The sequence below is a fragment of the Harpia harpyja genome, chromosome 10, assembly GCF_026419915.1.
Source record: "Harpia harpyja isolate bHarHar1 chromosome 10, bHarHar1 primary haplotype, whole genome shotgun sequence".
Lineage (NCBI taxonomy): Eukaryota > Metazoa > Chordata > Aves > Accipitriformes > Accipitridae > Harpia > Harpia harpyja.
The window spans coordinates 23,233,287-23,248,115 of record NC_068949.1 but is presented as its reverse complement, the minus strand read 5'-3'; the positions used below and the strand labels follow the sequence as shown (position 1 = coordinate 23,248,115).

The window sequence follows — 14,829 nt, the reverse complement described above, 5'->3', positions numbered from 1 at the left end:
TATCTGACAATCCATTTAAACAAAATCAAAAAGCCAGGAACTACTGAGTAAAGCTTTTTTAGACAAAGGAACAACTTTAATGAACTGCAGACCCCAAATTGAAAAAAAAACAAAAACCAAAACAGAAGGCTCAGGAAAAACTTTGAATAGGATAGGCTGAAACATTCAATTTTTACTGAAAATAATTTATTTTAAATTTTAACTTTTAATTTTTAAAGTTCTAGAAGTTTTTACTTTTCTCTTTGAACACTATTAAATAACAGCTTGAGGATCTGGAATGAGAAGGGGACTCTTTCAGAGTTTTTGAAAAGGCTAGGGCTAAATGAGGGACCATCAATCTTTCCCTACGAGTCCCTCAATTGTCACCCTACCTACACCTATTTGAGGGCTACACTGATGCAGAGCTGAACATACAGGCTGAAAAGATTTCAGACAGTGCTAGTGCCCATATCTAACTCTGGAAGGTCCCTGTGCCTTAAAAGGGGAAAGGCTGGTTTTGCGTAGTTTTGACGTTTGTTTGGTTTTTGGCTTTTGGGGTTTGTTTTGTTTGGGTTTTTTTAGCTGCAGCACTGTGCTAATGTGGCCATTGAATCCTTGTTAGTTCGGAGAAGACAGTAAGGTGGCATCTGCTTGCAGAAGAATGTCTTGATTACACCCTAAATTAGAGGAGATATGACAAAGAACTCTCCCATTCCCAGTGCCTGCACAAGAAACAAATTCTGAAACCCTCATACTATTATGCTTCAAAGAATTTACATAACCTTTGGAAACATCTCTATAATCTAATGCATTCCCAAGTATTAGAAATATTCTCTGGAAGCAACAAATTTATACAGAGAGCAATTTGATCATTTAGGTAAGTAATGGTCAGAATTTTCCTGCACAGAATTATCTACCCTGGGATTTCCGAAAAACAGGTAATAGAGCATGAATTTAAGTTAGTAGGCTTCTTTTTACATTTGTATCCAGCCATCTTCAAAATTGCACATACAATCAAAAAGTACCTTTTTGACATCTCAGTTGAAGGAAACTAAAAGTACTATACAAACCGGGTTTTGGAACACTGTATAAACACATTCCATGCACAACCTTAAAAAATGCTCACGATAAAGGTATTAAAGAGCAAGACAGACAACTGAACGCTCCCTACACATGCAGGACCAAAGATAAAATTTTAGAAATAGGTAAAAGAATGAAATTTTACAAAAAAAGGAATGGAAGAAAGGAGGAAAAAAATTCATGCACAGAAAGACAGATGTCTTGGAATATGACTTCTGATAACAAAATACACAAGCCTTTATAAACAACTCATTAAAACGGGCAATAATAATAAAATGCTACATATGTCTCTCAACAGAACGGTATTGCCTGCATTAATACTTATGCTGCCAGGTTCTATGAAGTCATATTTCAAAACATTCCTACTCTGTCTGGTCTGTACCTTTTTTATTGCCATATATGAGTCGCTCTTCAGATGGAGAGTCCAGAAAAAAAGGAAGTGAACGATGGAGAAAAAGGTGAGTGAGACAAATAAAATAAAGATATTTAACTTGGCAGTGGTAATAAAGAAGGAATGGAGAGGAAATGTGAAAAATTAAAATGGAAAATTGCAACACTTAAAAATGCATTCATCAAACAAGAAGTGGAACTGTTGAATATATTTTAAAATTTGACAATAAACAAGTGAAAGCTTGAAAGTCAACAGTTAAAAAAAAAACAACATTCACATAGAAAGATAAAGCATAGACAGTACCTAGGTGGCATTAAGAGATGCATCAAGCACAGAAATTGTTAAAGGAGACAGAAGAATAAAATAATTCAAATTAGGAAACTGCAACTATTGTACTAAAGACAGGGCATATGCAATCAACTGACGACTGCACTTATGCTGGACAACGTAAATCCTAACGTCTCAGAATACCACCTAACCCTACCCTGCAAATGCTTGGTGTAATTGCTTTATGCTCAATTTAGTAGCATTGCTTGAATGAAAAACATAAATAAACTGTTTGCAGGATCACATTTGAGACTACTTCTAAGTTTTCACATTTCTGGCAACAATCTCAATGGCAGCAAAGTTCAAGTGGCATATAACCAATGCTTTCCAATCTAAAACACACAGCTGCTTAGCCCAACACTATTCTGCTGCTGAATTTGAACACAGTAATTATCAAACATTAAGAATGGGGTCATGTCTCTAATATCTTTATAAACGATCCTTTAGTGTTTCTCAAAGGCTGCTGACACTTTTCTTCCTCCTCCCCCATCATCAAACAATCCACCAAATCAGTTCTGTTATTGGATAAAATGAAGCAAGTCTGAGAAACTTTTAGGTGTGACATTAGGCACTACTGTAAAAAAAACAACAAAACAAAATGCGATATGCTAGGTCTTCATGTTAATGTTGCTTCTTAATCATCATGCTACAAACACCTCCTTAACAATCTACTGTATCACAGTTTAAAAGACAGAAAGATGTTCTAATTCATTACATAAATACATATTATACAACACACATATACAAGTTATTTTACGCTTTATGTACATACACAAGTTCTTTAACTTTTATGCTTTAAACTCAAACACCAAGACTTAAACTTGTATTTCATACTTTATGTATAGTACTTTGCCGTAAGAAATATCTGACTTTAAGCTACATCAACACTTCATTGAAGAGCAATCATTAAGAAATTTAAGATCTTACAATAAATTTATTCTAAATATTAGCAAAGCAAGTTTAGTATGTTTCAAATTTAAAGTGCCAAGAAATTCTGAGAATTTTCCACAAGTTTCAGTTTTAAAAAGAAATCAGATATGAATATTTGCAAAGGATATCATTACTGCTTCTTCATCACAAACACAAAACCACAAATCCCTTCTCTGCCACCGCAAAGTGTCACTATCTAAAGAAAAATTTGAAGGCAGTTTCTTCAAATTCCACGTAATATTACACCAGTCTAAGTTAACTACTGTTTCACAGGTTATACCATTAAAAAGATTTATATATCTTAAAGTAACCCCTACCGTCAAATTGATCTTCTCCCTCTGTCATCAGTTCATCATCAGAGCAAATGCTCAAAACATTCACCAACATTTCTGTTACTGTATAGGAAAAAATAAATCTTAACTCAATCCCTGTAGAATTTTAAATATTTCCATGCACACAAGATATAACTAGTCACCAGCAACTATAGTGAATGAACTTCCCACATCATAGCCATTACTCAGTAATCTGGTTTCAAAAATATGTTTTTCTTGATGTGCACTGTCACAGGATTAAAAAGCTCAGAAAAATAAGCAGCTAAAAATTATACCACCTAACAATCGAAGAACACAACAGAGCTTTCTCTCCTATCTTACAAGGAGTTCTTTTAGATAAGAATTCTCTTCTTCTATATTAGTATTTTTACATTAGTAAAAGTATTTGAACTAGATTTTATGGAAAGTTTACTTAAATACAAAAACATTTTGACTGCTCAAATTTAGGCTGAAAACAAGAAAGCTATTCCATTCCTGGCACCTGCAGGCATCTAGCAGAAGCAGTGAAGCAGAAAAATATGACATAAATATGGTGCAAGCTACATGTCTTTTCAAACTCCCCTTAAAAGTATCAACATAGTGGATAAACAAACTTGTCTCAAAAAACTTGTATTTTCTTTCCCCAGGAATCTCCCTATTCTTCCACTCAATCTTTCCAACATATATCAGACTCTTTCTGAAAACAGTCAAACTTCTCCTCCCCCTAGTGTGTTCAGAAACCTATTCCAGAAGTTCAGTCAGATAGTTAAAAACCCCGTAAATTGATGTCTACATTTATTCATGACTAATTCATACAATCCTTGTGTTATCTGTTATGGTACCCTTCTCCATTCTTGGGAAAGAGTTACTCTCTACTTTAATGAAAGAAAAAAAAAAAAAAAAATTTCTGATTTTGATCTGTTCAATGCAGACCAGACAATGTTGACACTGTATCCTTCATCAAAAGTGGAAGTACGTATTTGTTCAAAGGCAAGACAAACTACAAGGGCCATGATTCCAGCAGTCTTAAGCATACAGCAGGTCAAAAAGCAACTTACTTAGCAGTACTTGGCTGTCTCATTACCAGCATCATAACAAATGCAAAATAAACAGTATTAACTCTTTGCTATTGAAAATGTTACTTACTGCATCATCAGGTATGAGAGATAAACAAAAATCTCCTTTCAAATGTCAGGTCCCTCCATTTAAACATAAAAAAATTAAGTGGGTTAACCACACTAAAAAGTGTCCAAATTATTTAACTGCTCACTAAAGACAATATAAACAAATCTAGAATCCCAGGTTGATATGACTGTAAATATATCATCTCAAGAATACTTTTCAAAGACATTTAAAGAGCTTTCCAGATCTCTTTTATAAAAAGGGCAGTTCCTGTCATGGAAGGATTTTAAACAGACCCAGATAGCCTCTAACCTCATTACTTTTTAACTGAAGACTACTTGGAGCCCCAGTGTCCTAGATTCAGAGTTATCAACTCTAGAGGGAAAAAAAGAAAAACAACAACAAAAAAAAATCTGTGCTAAATTATCCTTTTTACAAGAAAAATTATAACTGAAAGTTATCTTTAATGAAGGTCGATCTATTATAACTATATAGAGAAGTTAAAATTTTACATGAACATCTCAACATACCTATTAATAATGTATATAACCTAGCACTTTGTAGAATATGAACTATTTTCATATTGACTTCAAATGCAGTCCTACTTAACAATGCAGGTATACACCCTCAATGGAAATTATAATTTCTATTAACACCTCTGCTTTATTTAGATGCAGTTTTAACTATCTTGACTGAAACAAGCGAAGAAAACAACCAAAACCTGCAGAACAAGTTGTATTTCAATCTATCGTTTCTCAGAAATGGCATTTTCACATGCCAAAAAAGCCCTACAAATCAGTTTAACAACTTCACCAAATCTTCCACCTGATAAAGACAAATACAGATACCCATTTTCACAAAAATTATGCAATTAATCTCTCACTGGTAAATATATTTTTTAAAAAATTAAAAAACCTTCCCAACATCAATCTGGGAGAAACAGGAAAGATACTTACTAATGTGTAACTTTTGCCTACCTTTTTCTCCAACAAATGGCAAAGACCATGTGAAAACGTCCATAAAATTTGGTAGCCAGTAAGGATGAGGAGAACAATTGAACTGACGAATATTCATCACATTGTTTTCATATTTTAATACAGCAGCTAAAATAAAATTCAGACATTTTGAAAAGAATGTTTAAAACTTGCAAGTACCACAAATGTAAAGTCACAGGTTTGCTTTAGCTCTATTTTATACTATAGAAAAATAATTGTAGAGATACTCCATTCTCTTTCACAGTATCTACAGGACAGATTTCTAATGGAGAACTTTGGATTTTTACTGCACATCTTGCAGTTTAAGGTACTGTTACATGTCGATATAGTTCTATACTATCCTATTATAGGTCTATAATGAACAAAGACTTTTAAAGGTCCTGAAAAGGTATAGTTTCAGCAACTTTAACAAAATCCTAACACAGAACAGCAGTATATCCAGGTTCAGGTTTTAGTCTTCATATGTGTCTTCCCACGTCGTAAGCCTGGAGTAAAACCATAGAAATCTCAAAGATCAGGGAGAAGGGGAAGCACAGAGAAACAAAACAGAAAAACAGAAGCATTCTAAAGCTAAATAAGCATTGATTGCATTTTTCCATACTTAGGCTTACATAACACTGGGAATAGCTGTTGTGAAAAAGGATTCTTAAAAAGCAATATCCACAGAGATGGTGAAAAAAGGTAAAAAGCCAGTTGAAGCTATTTTTATTTCTCCTTTACTTTACAATCAGTGCAGTAACAACAGCTCATCTTTTCCTCTATACAGTTAATCACCCTACATAAGTGGTATGGGTTGGGGGGGTGGTTCTTTGGAGGTGGGTGGTAGAAAATGCAATGTATTTCATAGAAAAGAGGTCTTGGTTTCAAAGGAACACTATTTGATCATTCATTCATCACACACTTGAAATGCCATACTTTAATGTCATACTTGAATTTCAGTAGGCTTTATTTTTAATTATTTCTGTTGTTGAACTTTGTTCTCATCTATGAATAATATTACATCACAGCTAAGCTCTTCTCTGTAATTCTGACTTGTGTTTCTCCACACTATTAAGCATGCTTCTCCTGCACAACTTTATCTTAAGCAGATGGACAAAAATCAGTTTTACACCTCCCTAATAACATTTCCAATAGTGATCAGTATTTGCTCTTTCTTGATTTCCCATACACAGCCATTATGGCCCTGTACCACCACAATTAGACTCTCAGATGCCGTGATACACAACACAAACTACCTTATGCATAGGCTGTTGATCAGTGCTTCCTCCCTTCCTTACTTAGTTCACAAACTAAAGACAACCAGGGGAGTGAAAACTCACAGTACAGGAAAGCCTTGCCTGACTGGAAAACACCAGGTGACACATTTGTAAGTACTAAATAGCAACAACTTTTACAAAGGAAACATTTGCCCACACTTGTGCTTCAAGGTACTCTTATAGGAGATCATCATTTATGCCACGTGCTCTTCTTCATAACATAACTTTTATCAATTGATTTTTTTTGTCCTTTAATTTCTTACCTGGCCAAAAATTGTTGATATTAGCTGACTTATCTAGTAAGACATTTTTTATTTTATTATTACATACAGCTATTAATAACAAGTTCTTACCTTTATTATTGTAGACATCCAAGTAATTAGGTGCTGAAAAAATTGTTATTAATGATGGGAACCCTGTAGTTTGACTTTTCCTGTACATTCTATAACTGCAAAACCAAACAGATTATTTTACATCTTATAGCAATAAGCAATTAATTTTTATTTTACACTGTGAATAATTTCTTGAAGGACACAAAGTACTTACCCTGCATCTTGTGCTTCATGTGCTCTAATGATTGACAACAAATTATTATTTTGCAAAAATTCACAAACTGCTGGATAGCTGTGAAATGAAAACAACTATGAGTAAAAGAAACTCTCTTAAAATATGCAGCAAGAGTCACCATGAAAACAGATAGACCATAGCATACTCTCACCTATAAAAGTATGAGCATCCTCTGACTGTATTGTGACTGAAATGCTCTTGTGAATTTTCATTTCCGAAATCTTCTGAAGGATCTGACCACAGTAAGTCACACATTGGTCCAAATGCTGGAGGCTCTTTGAATCTATCTAACTGTTTGAGAAAAGGCAACAGCACAAAGACTCTTTGAATATTAAATCAGTAAGTTTTACACATTTGTTAAACTACATATCCATCAATACCAAGCATTTTTAGAATAAATCCCAACCATATCAAAGAGAAGTAGTTTCTGTATATTTTTTTCCTCTCCTCCTCATGAAATAAGGCAGAGGCATGCCAAAAGAACCAAACCTGTTAAGAGCAATAAGATTTATTAGTTGTAAAAAGAAGGGAGATAAATTCCAGACTGATGGATATGTGTAATACAAGGACAAGTTACAGACAAGGAACAAAATGGTCCTTTTTCATGCACATGCCATATCTACCAATCTGGAGACACTATCAGAAATTAGCAAAGAGAAACAGTACAGAAAACAGGAATTATAATAGAAAAGCATGACTCATTAGCACTGACTAGAAGAAACTAAATATATCATTAAAAAAAAACCCCAAACCAAAAAAAAACCCCCCAAGCCCCCTGAAATACCCGTCTCCATAATGGATCATTTAACAATGTAATGAAGAGGTGACTAGCTTAGCCATCTTAGACTTTCATACAGGCTTTACTTCTCAGCCATAGCCCTGGTGTAATGGGCCATGAGCATTTTGGGAGATGTCTGTCTTTGTTTTATTTTTTCTAGCTGCTTCTTTACAAATTTCCACTTGGAAACACCTGCTTTAGCAGCCTGCAACTTTCGTAGTAGACACAGTGAAAAGGGGCAGGGGTAAGGAGGATAGCGCACTTGTTAACGTAAAAGGAAAATACCCTGCTTAAGTACGTAACAGTCAATCAACCTCTGATGTCCCAGAAATGACATTAGATATCCCAGATTCAATGTAAAGTTTATTGGATCTTTATGTAGCTGGAGTTTGTTCACAAGATGATTTTATCCAAGAAATGTAGGAACAGTTCTTTGATGGACAGTGCATTTATCTCACTTTACCTCCCATACCAAAGAAGATGACTTTGATGGTACTAGAGAACACTTAACTCTTCATGACAGGTTCGAAGGGAGGTTTGGTGAGCACCTGGTGAATTTGAGTCTAACGGTCCATAGGAATCCATTCAAATATGGAACCAGCAGTAGTGCCAAGCTCTCTCATGCCCTGGAAAATCAGAGCTCCCGAGGCTGCCACCTGTAACATAAGTGGAGAGGTCCAGATCTTTACAAATTCCTGCCAGATAATGGCGAGGCAGGTATTAACTGAAGTTGTTGTTGGAATTTATTCAATATTAAAAATCCAGTGGTTTAACATTTCCCACACTGGATGATAAACCCTGTATGGAATATTTCTTCCAGATTGAAGAAATCAGTCCATCAACTTCTGCAAGTACCTGAATTTCTGTAGATTAAACCATCAAGTTTCTAAACCTCCAGCAATAAATTTGGGTCCAGAAGCTAACAGAAGCATTCACACAAGGAAGAGTCAACTGTTTGCTGATTGATGTTTCCTGCAACACAGAAGGCTGAAAGTCTAGAAAGCATTTCTAAGAAATTTTCTTGAGTTATTCTTCAAGGATTTTCCTTATGACTTTGGCCAAATGGATAGAGACATTATAAATAACAAGTTTTTGTTGCTGCAAGCAACACACCTCTCTCCCAAACTACTTTCTAATAGCATTGGAACAATAATGTAGCCATTTCTTGAAGTAAGAAGGTCAGTTTGTAAAAAATAAATATACTTACATACACACCAAATCAGTGTCTCCTTCACTAGACAGTCTATCAACTGGCATGGTTCTCAAGACATCTCAAAATTTAAGGAAATGTCACTGCAGACTACTCAACCCAGACTGAATATATCAAATCAGAATAATCAACTTAAGGGTTTCTCTATATCGATACAGCAAGAATGTTAACAAAGGACATGAGTCAATTCAAAACACTTGTTACTGATTACCTATTTCCCAATATGTTGCACCTATGGCAAAACAGAATCTCAATACAAATCAGCTTAACATATTTCTAAATATGATTAAGGTAACTGAGAAAGACAACTTTATTCAAGAATAAGAATCACTACACCTGGTGTTAAAACAGAAACAGGTAGTATATATTTTTAATACATACCAGAAAATATTTATATCTAAATTAATTTCTAGGTATTATGTAGTCAGGGCTACTAAACTGAAGTGCATCATACCTCCACATAGATGTTCAAATTCAGGAGTAGCAAAACCTTGGAGGTAGATTAAGGTACAGCAAATTAAAATTATTTTACTTTTGAGGCAAAAGACCTTCACACAAATTTCACATACATGAAGGTACAGACACCAGTTTTAATTAATCTGTCCTAATCTTCCTGAACTACCACATAGTAAAGCCCTAAAAACAATGTGAAAGGCCAGTGATGAGTGGCAGTCATCTTGTATATTACTAAAGAAAAGGAAATTTCAGCAGACCACAGAAAGGAAGCAAGATATTATAAAGACAGATTCCCAGTAGTGCCCCCATATAATTCAAGGCACTTTGCTGATCAAGCCTTAGTATCACCAAGAACTAAACAAAAGAATGACCATCTGTTGTAACTGAGGAAGAAAATTCTGCCTTTCTTCTTTAAATTAAGAGTCCCCATAATCTTATCTGGAAACTTCCCTCCTTATAAATCACTAGGCTTAAAATCACAATTCTTGCAATTTTGTTTCAGCAGAAGTCTTGGCAGTATAAATTAAATCAACTAAACAGCATCTCCAAGTTGACGGACATGTGTCTGAAAGAGACACTCTTTACCAACACAATCAGAACATATGTGTAAACAAAGCTCAGAGAATAAAAATCAGATTACTGCAAGTTTCACAAACTTCCATTTTCCCAGAAATAAGAAGCACTTGCAGCAATCTTTCTGGTTAGGCTTTACTGTCATAGCTATTATGATAGCTGTCCTCTACTGGAAATGAGTTTATGCCAGCAAAAATAATCATTTAATTTGCGTAGTTTAATCACGTTCCTGAATGTCAGTAATACTGACAAAAGACTTCATCCAGAAGAAATTGCATCTGCACAGAATTTTCCTTTTCTTGGGTGATTCCTACACTGTTTATAGAGCTGTGATTTCCCTTCTTATGCCAGATGATTATGCCTACACATTTGCAGAGAAGACCTCTCCTTAATAAGAACTTCTGCTAATAAACCAGAAGGCCTGTAGTATTATACAATTGTCTCAACTGTTTACAGAAGTCATTTCACACACCACACTTGTACCACAAGTATATGATATGTTCCTAGATATAAAAAGGCATTTCACATCACCCATTTAATTTAAATACATTTACAACATCAGTGCATGCCAAGCTCTAATGCAGCTATTGAAGCTGCTGCCAACCCACGAATAGTGCCTTTTCCAAGTTACCAGATGATTCTTTAAAAAACAAAAAAGGCCCAAAGAACAGTTCTAATAACACTGACTGCCTTACATTTATAAACATGGTTTTCATGAGAAGCAGTACACAATGCAGATTTTCATATATATATATAAACATACAAGCTTGTATTTCATCCTGATGCAGCCTTGAGTGTTATAGAAGCACATATGAAAGTACAGGCCAAGATGGCAGAATTACCTTTTAATTAAATTTACTTGACACTTTGAAACCTGATTAGCTGCCAGACTGAGACTAAAAGAAAAATGAATCACAATCCTATTATGACAGTGGCTTTCCAAAGTGTTTTTCCAGACTATGTTTCCTCTACACTACTTTCCAAAAAGCTTTGACCATGTTTCCTTTAATCTGTAACATGAGAAGTGTTAAGGCCTTGTCACAATGGCACCATTTCCTTACTTTGCTTTCTTACTTCTCTTTCTCTGCACAATGCATATAGAGTTCTGTACATATTAGTATTTGCTCCAAAAATGCAATGTGCCTTAGTACATTTTCCCACTTACACCACTGAACTTGTAAATATGCTTCCTCTCTGTTTCTACCATTTTCTTCTCCTCTCGCATCATTCTGCTCGGCAGTGTAATATCTGTAAGTGAAATGAGCTGACATTCCAGCCTCTGAAATGATCCAGTCAGTACAAAAAAAACAACCTGGTGAATTCAGGAATGAGATTCAACTGGACAGCAGCCTATAAATCTGAGGAAAGGGAGAGGTAAAAAAGAAAAATGGAGCACAAGTAAAGGAGAAAATGTTAAGAAAATGAGAAATACAATAAATGAAGATAAAAGACAAAATGGGCCATCAATATTTATATACTATAAAACCAAATTAGGAACATACTTTTCTTTCTCTCTGATATTTAGATCTTTTTCAGAATAGGCTGCCACATACCTTCTTCCATATGTGGATAAACAACTTTTTTCTTCCATCCTTACCTATACTCCCAAAGCTTTCTTAGAACCACCTGTTTATATTTTAAGCTGAAATCAAGTACACTTTCTCTGTTACTAATCATAACAGGAGTGGTTTTGATTTCCAAACGCAACAGTCAAGATGTCAACTAAGTTAACTAAGATAAGTCAAACAGGAGTATGCAAAAAGGAAAGCAACTGAGTTTGAAAATTCCCATCTGATACAATCTTCACCTGACATCAGCAGTCCATGCAAGTTGAAATCAAGTTATTAGAAACAGGTACCTCATGTCATCACAATCTTCTTCCCTTTAAATTGCACACCACTATTTAGTGTTTCCATTGTAAAATTTTTAAAACTTGTTTTCATTCTTCTTACTGATACTCAGCACATTTACAAGTGAGCAGCACTCCACAGCTGTTACTCAAATGCACACCAAATTTGCCATTTTAAATAGCAATCTGAATTTCTATTAAATGCTTCAGTTTCACACTCTTTCAAAACCAAAATCCACATGATGAAGAGAGTAAAAAGAAACAGTTTTCAAAGAAATATAAGAATAACTGAAATACGATGTTTGATATAGCAAACAATTTTAAGACTACAATTAATGAGTTTTTTCCTGAAAGTCATGAGAATGCTAGCTCTTATCTAGAAAGAAATACATAGCATTATTTTGATTGGATATGCAGCTCTTTACATGTACTACCCGTCTCAGGAAACAATGCGGAGTTTTTGAAGGGGTTTTTTTGTGTGTGTTCTGTAACAGTCCCAGCTGTCCCAATGAGATCTACTAATGGAAAATGCACTAGAGAATCCAAGAGTTTTTTATTAGGACACTGCTTAGCCTACATTTCAGTTCCTGATTTACACTTCCAAAAGACACAAGAACAGAAAACAATATAGTGACAACTTCACAAAATTACCTTGTATAGCATCATATAAATATCTGTATTTCTGTTTATTTTTAAATACACATAATACTCACTCTCCTAATGTCATCTAGTGTATTAATTTCTGGTGAAAGTCCACCATGAACACAAAGAAACTGTTGATTTAAGAGAGCAGCAAGAGGGAGACAATCAAAAGCTTCCATACAAGCATCATAGACTCTTTCTGAGTACTTTATTTTACCTACAGGAAAGAAAATATTAAAAAATTTAAGAAATCCATATTAGATGGAAGAAGTAATCTAGTGGATTATAATTATAAATCTTAAAGTGAATGCTTAAAAAAAACCCAAAGCAATTAATATTTTGGGGTTTAAATAAGCATTTCCAAACACCACAACAGCAAGCACATTTCTAAGACATATTCTCTTCTAGAACTATAAACTTTTTTCATTTCTTCTTCTGTTATCTCAAGTGTGGAGAAACTTTTTTTTTTAAATCACAGAATTATTTCATGTTATACAATTATACAGCATAATTCAGTGTAAAATACTACTGAGAAGTTTGTGGTTTCTCATTTACAGTGAAAAGCTAAAAACTGCTTATAGATTACATCACTTTTACCTACATCAAAGAGGGTTTTACCAGGGCAAATGATCCATTTATCAGCAGATCAATACTTACACAAGCCTCCAAATAGAGGAGCAGCTTCCATCACCAAAAGAGTTATCTTACTAGTATAGCTGAAATCAGTTCCCCAAATAGAAAAATTATTCGGCAGTAGGGTTTTCTTGCTAGCTTCACAATGCTGCTCAGCAAGTTACTTTGCACTCCCGATTATAGCCAAGACAGCAAAATAACCTTCCTCTCTCTAGGATTTTAAAATCGGGACTGATACATCAAAATTTACTCCATAATGTACCTTTACAGACAGCAGTCTTCTACATAACTTGCACTCCAACACAACACTTAACTGCAAGCAATTCTACACAAGTCAATGGGTCCTCTATATGTTTGCAAGACCTTAATTAAACTAACAAACACCTCTCAAGCAAAATGACAGACCGTAGATCAGCAGGTTGTAAGTAAGCTAATTTTAAATTCTTGGACAGTACTTACATTCTTGCTTAAAGGTAAAATACTCTGTTAGGTGTCTGCATTCATGGTTGCCTCTCAAAAGAAATAATGTGCTTGGGTAGAGAATTTTCAGGACCCATAAGTACAGCACACACTGTTGAAAAACAAAGATATCCAGTAAAATACACTAGTTTATAAGAACTTTAAAAATTATTACTGAGAAACGTTTGAGTAAGAATGTTAACAGCTTCAAAAGCAAGTACAGTTTAATGTGCCATTTTAAAATACAGCACTACTTCCCTGAGTCCGGTTCTGGACATGAGTTATGCAAATTGCTTATTATTTTTCTTAAGAACAGCCGCACAGAATGCTGAAAAAATATTTATATTCATTGGACACTCATAATAAAATAAACTCAACAGAATTATACTGCAGAACACCTTCATCTAGACAAATAATGTAGGTGTTTGTGCCTAAAATCTGATTTTATAATATGATTCTCATTCTAAACACTGGCATAAAAAGGAAAGCAGACATTTATTAATAGAGATTGAAGAAAAAAAACCCACAGAACTATTCACATTGCAAGTCAGCTATATCATTTAGAGATGGTTTTTAAACTAAGAATGGACAGAGTAAACCTTTTTTCCCCCCAAAACTGGGAAAACTCGTTGTTTATTTGGTGTTCAAGCAGCAAATTCAAAGAAATATAGTAAGTTTCCATGTATCATTATTATTGCAACATCAGCAGCGAACAGAGTTAACAACAGAGCTACAGAACATGCACAATTTTTTCAGTTTAGAGTCTGTTACCACCCAGCAGTCCTGAATGCCCAAAATGTATTTCTTAAATTTCAAATCTGATTCTTGTATTTTTAACTGAGCACAAGTCTCAAAACCCCAGAAGTTTTGGACTGCACTGAAGTCACCTGCAAGCTGTTATTATTATTGTTCTTAATCAATATGAGTACCCAGAAGCAATCATTCTTCAAAGTTATTTTGCATAGAATAGTAAGTACGTGACGGAAGAAAGAAAACAAAGGAACACTTTAAAAAACACAGCAAACATGGAGAAATACATCAAAGACTTTTATGTGAAGTTTAGCTAAACTAATTACTGAATCTTTCTTATATTCTTAGTAAAAATATGCAAAATAATAATTTTTCTAATGATACCACTTGCTTTCCAATGTTTCTATAACTCTAAAATATCCTGATATATTGCAAAGTCCCCAGATTCTTTAAAACTGTTTCCCAGCAGAGAGCATAATCAGTTTCTTACAAAACAACTGCTTATCATCGAATGAATACAT

At 34.4% G+C, this 14,829-nt stretch overlaps 1 protein-coding gene across 13 annotated transcripts in view; it reads right to left on the bottom strand.

Moving 5' to 3' along the window:
• The window catches only part of PPP3CB (protein phosphatase 3 catalytic subunit beta), a 45,281-nt gene that overhangs the window by 12,975 nt on the left and 17,477 nt on the right, over window positions 1–14,829 (bottom strand). For 6 of the 13 annotated variants that reach the window (XM_052799901.1, XM_052799902.1, XM_052799913.1 and 3 more), the window contains exons 4-11: window positions 13,559–13,670; window positions 12,538–12,683; window positions 7,110–7,249; window positions 6,938–7,015; window positions 6,745–6,839; window positions 5,118–5,243; window positions 3,025–3,102; window positions 1,442–1,468 (exon numbers count right to left, since the gene is read on the bottom strand). In XM_052799901.1, coding sequence (XP_052655861.1) covers window positions 1,442–1,468; window positions 3,025–3,102; window positions 5,118–5,243; window positions 6,745–6,839; window positions 6,938–7,015; window positions 7,110–7,249; window positions 12,538–12,683; window positions 13,559–13,670 — 802 coding nt within the window. The remainder of the gene's footprint in view (window positions 1–1,441; window positions 1,469–3,024; window positions 3,103–5,117; window positions 5,244–6,744; window positions 6,840–6,937; window positions 7,016–7,109; window positions 7,250–12,537; window positions 12,684–13,558; window positions 13,671–14,829) is intronic. The other 7 variants (XM_052799904.1, XM_052799906.1, XM_052799907.1 and 4 more) reach the window with 2 other exon arrangements.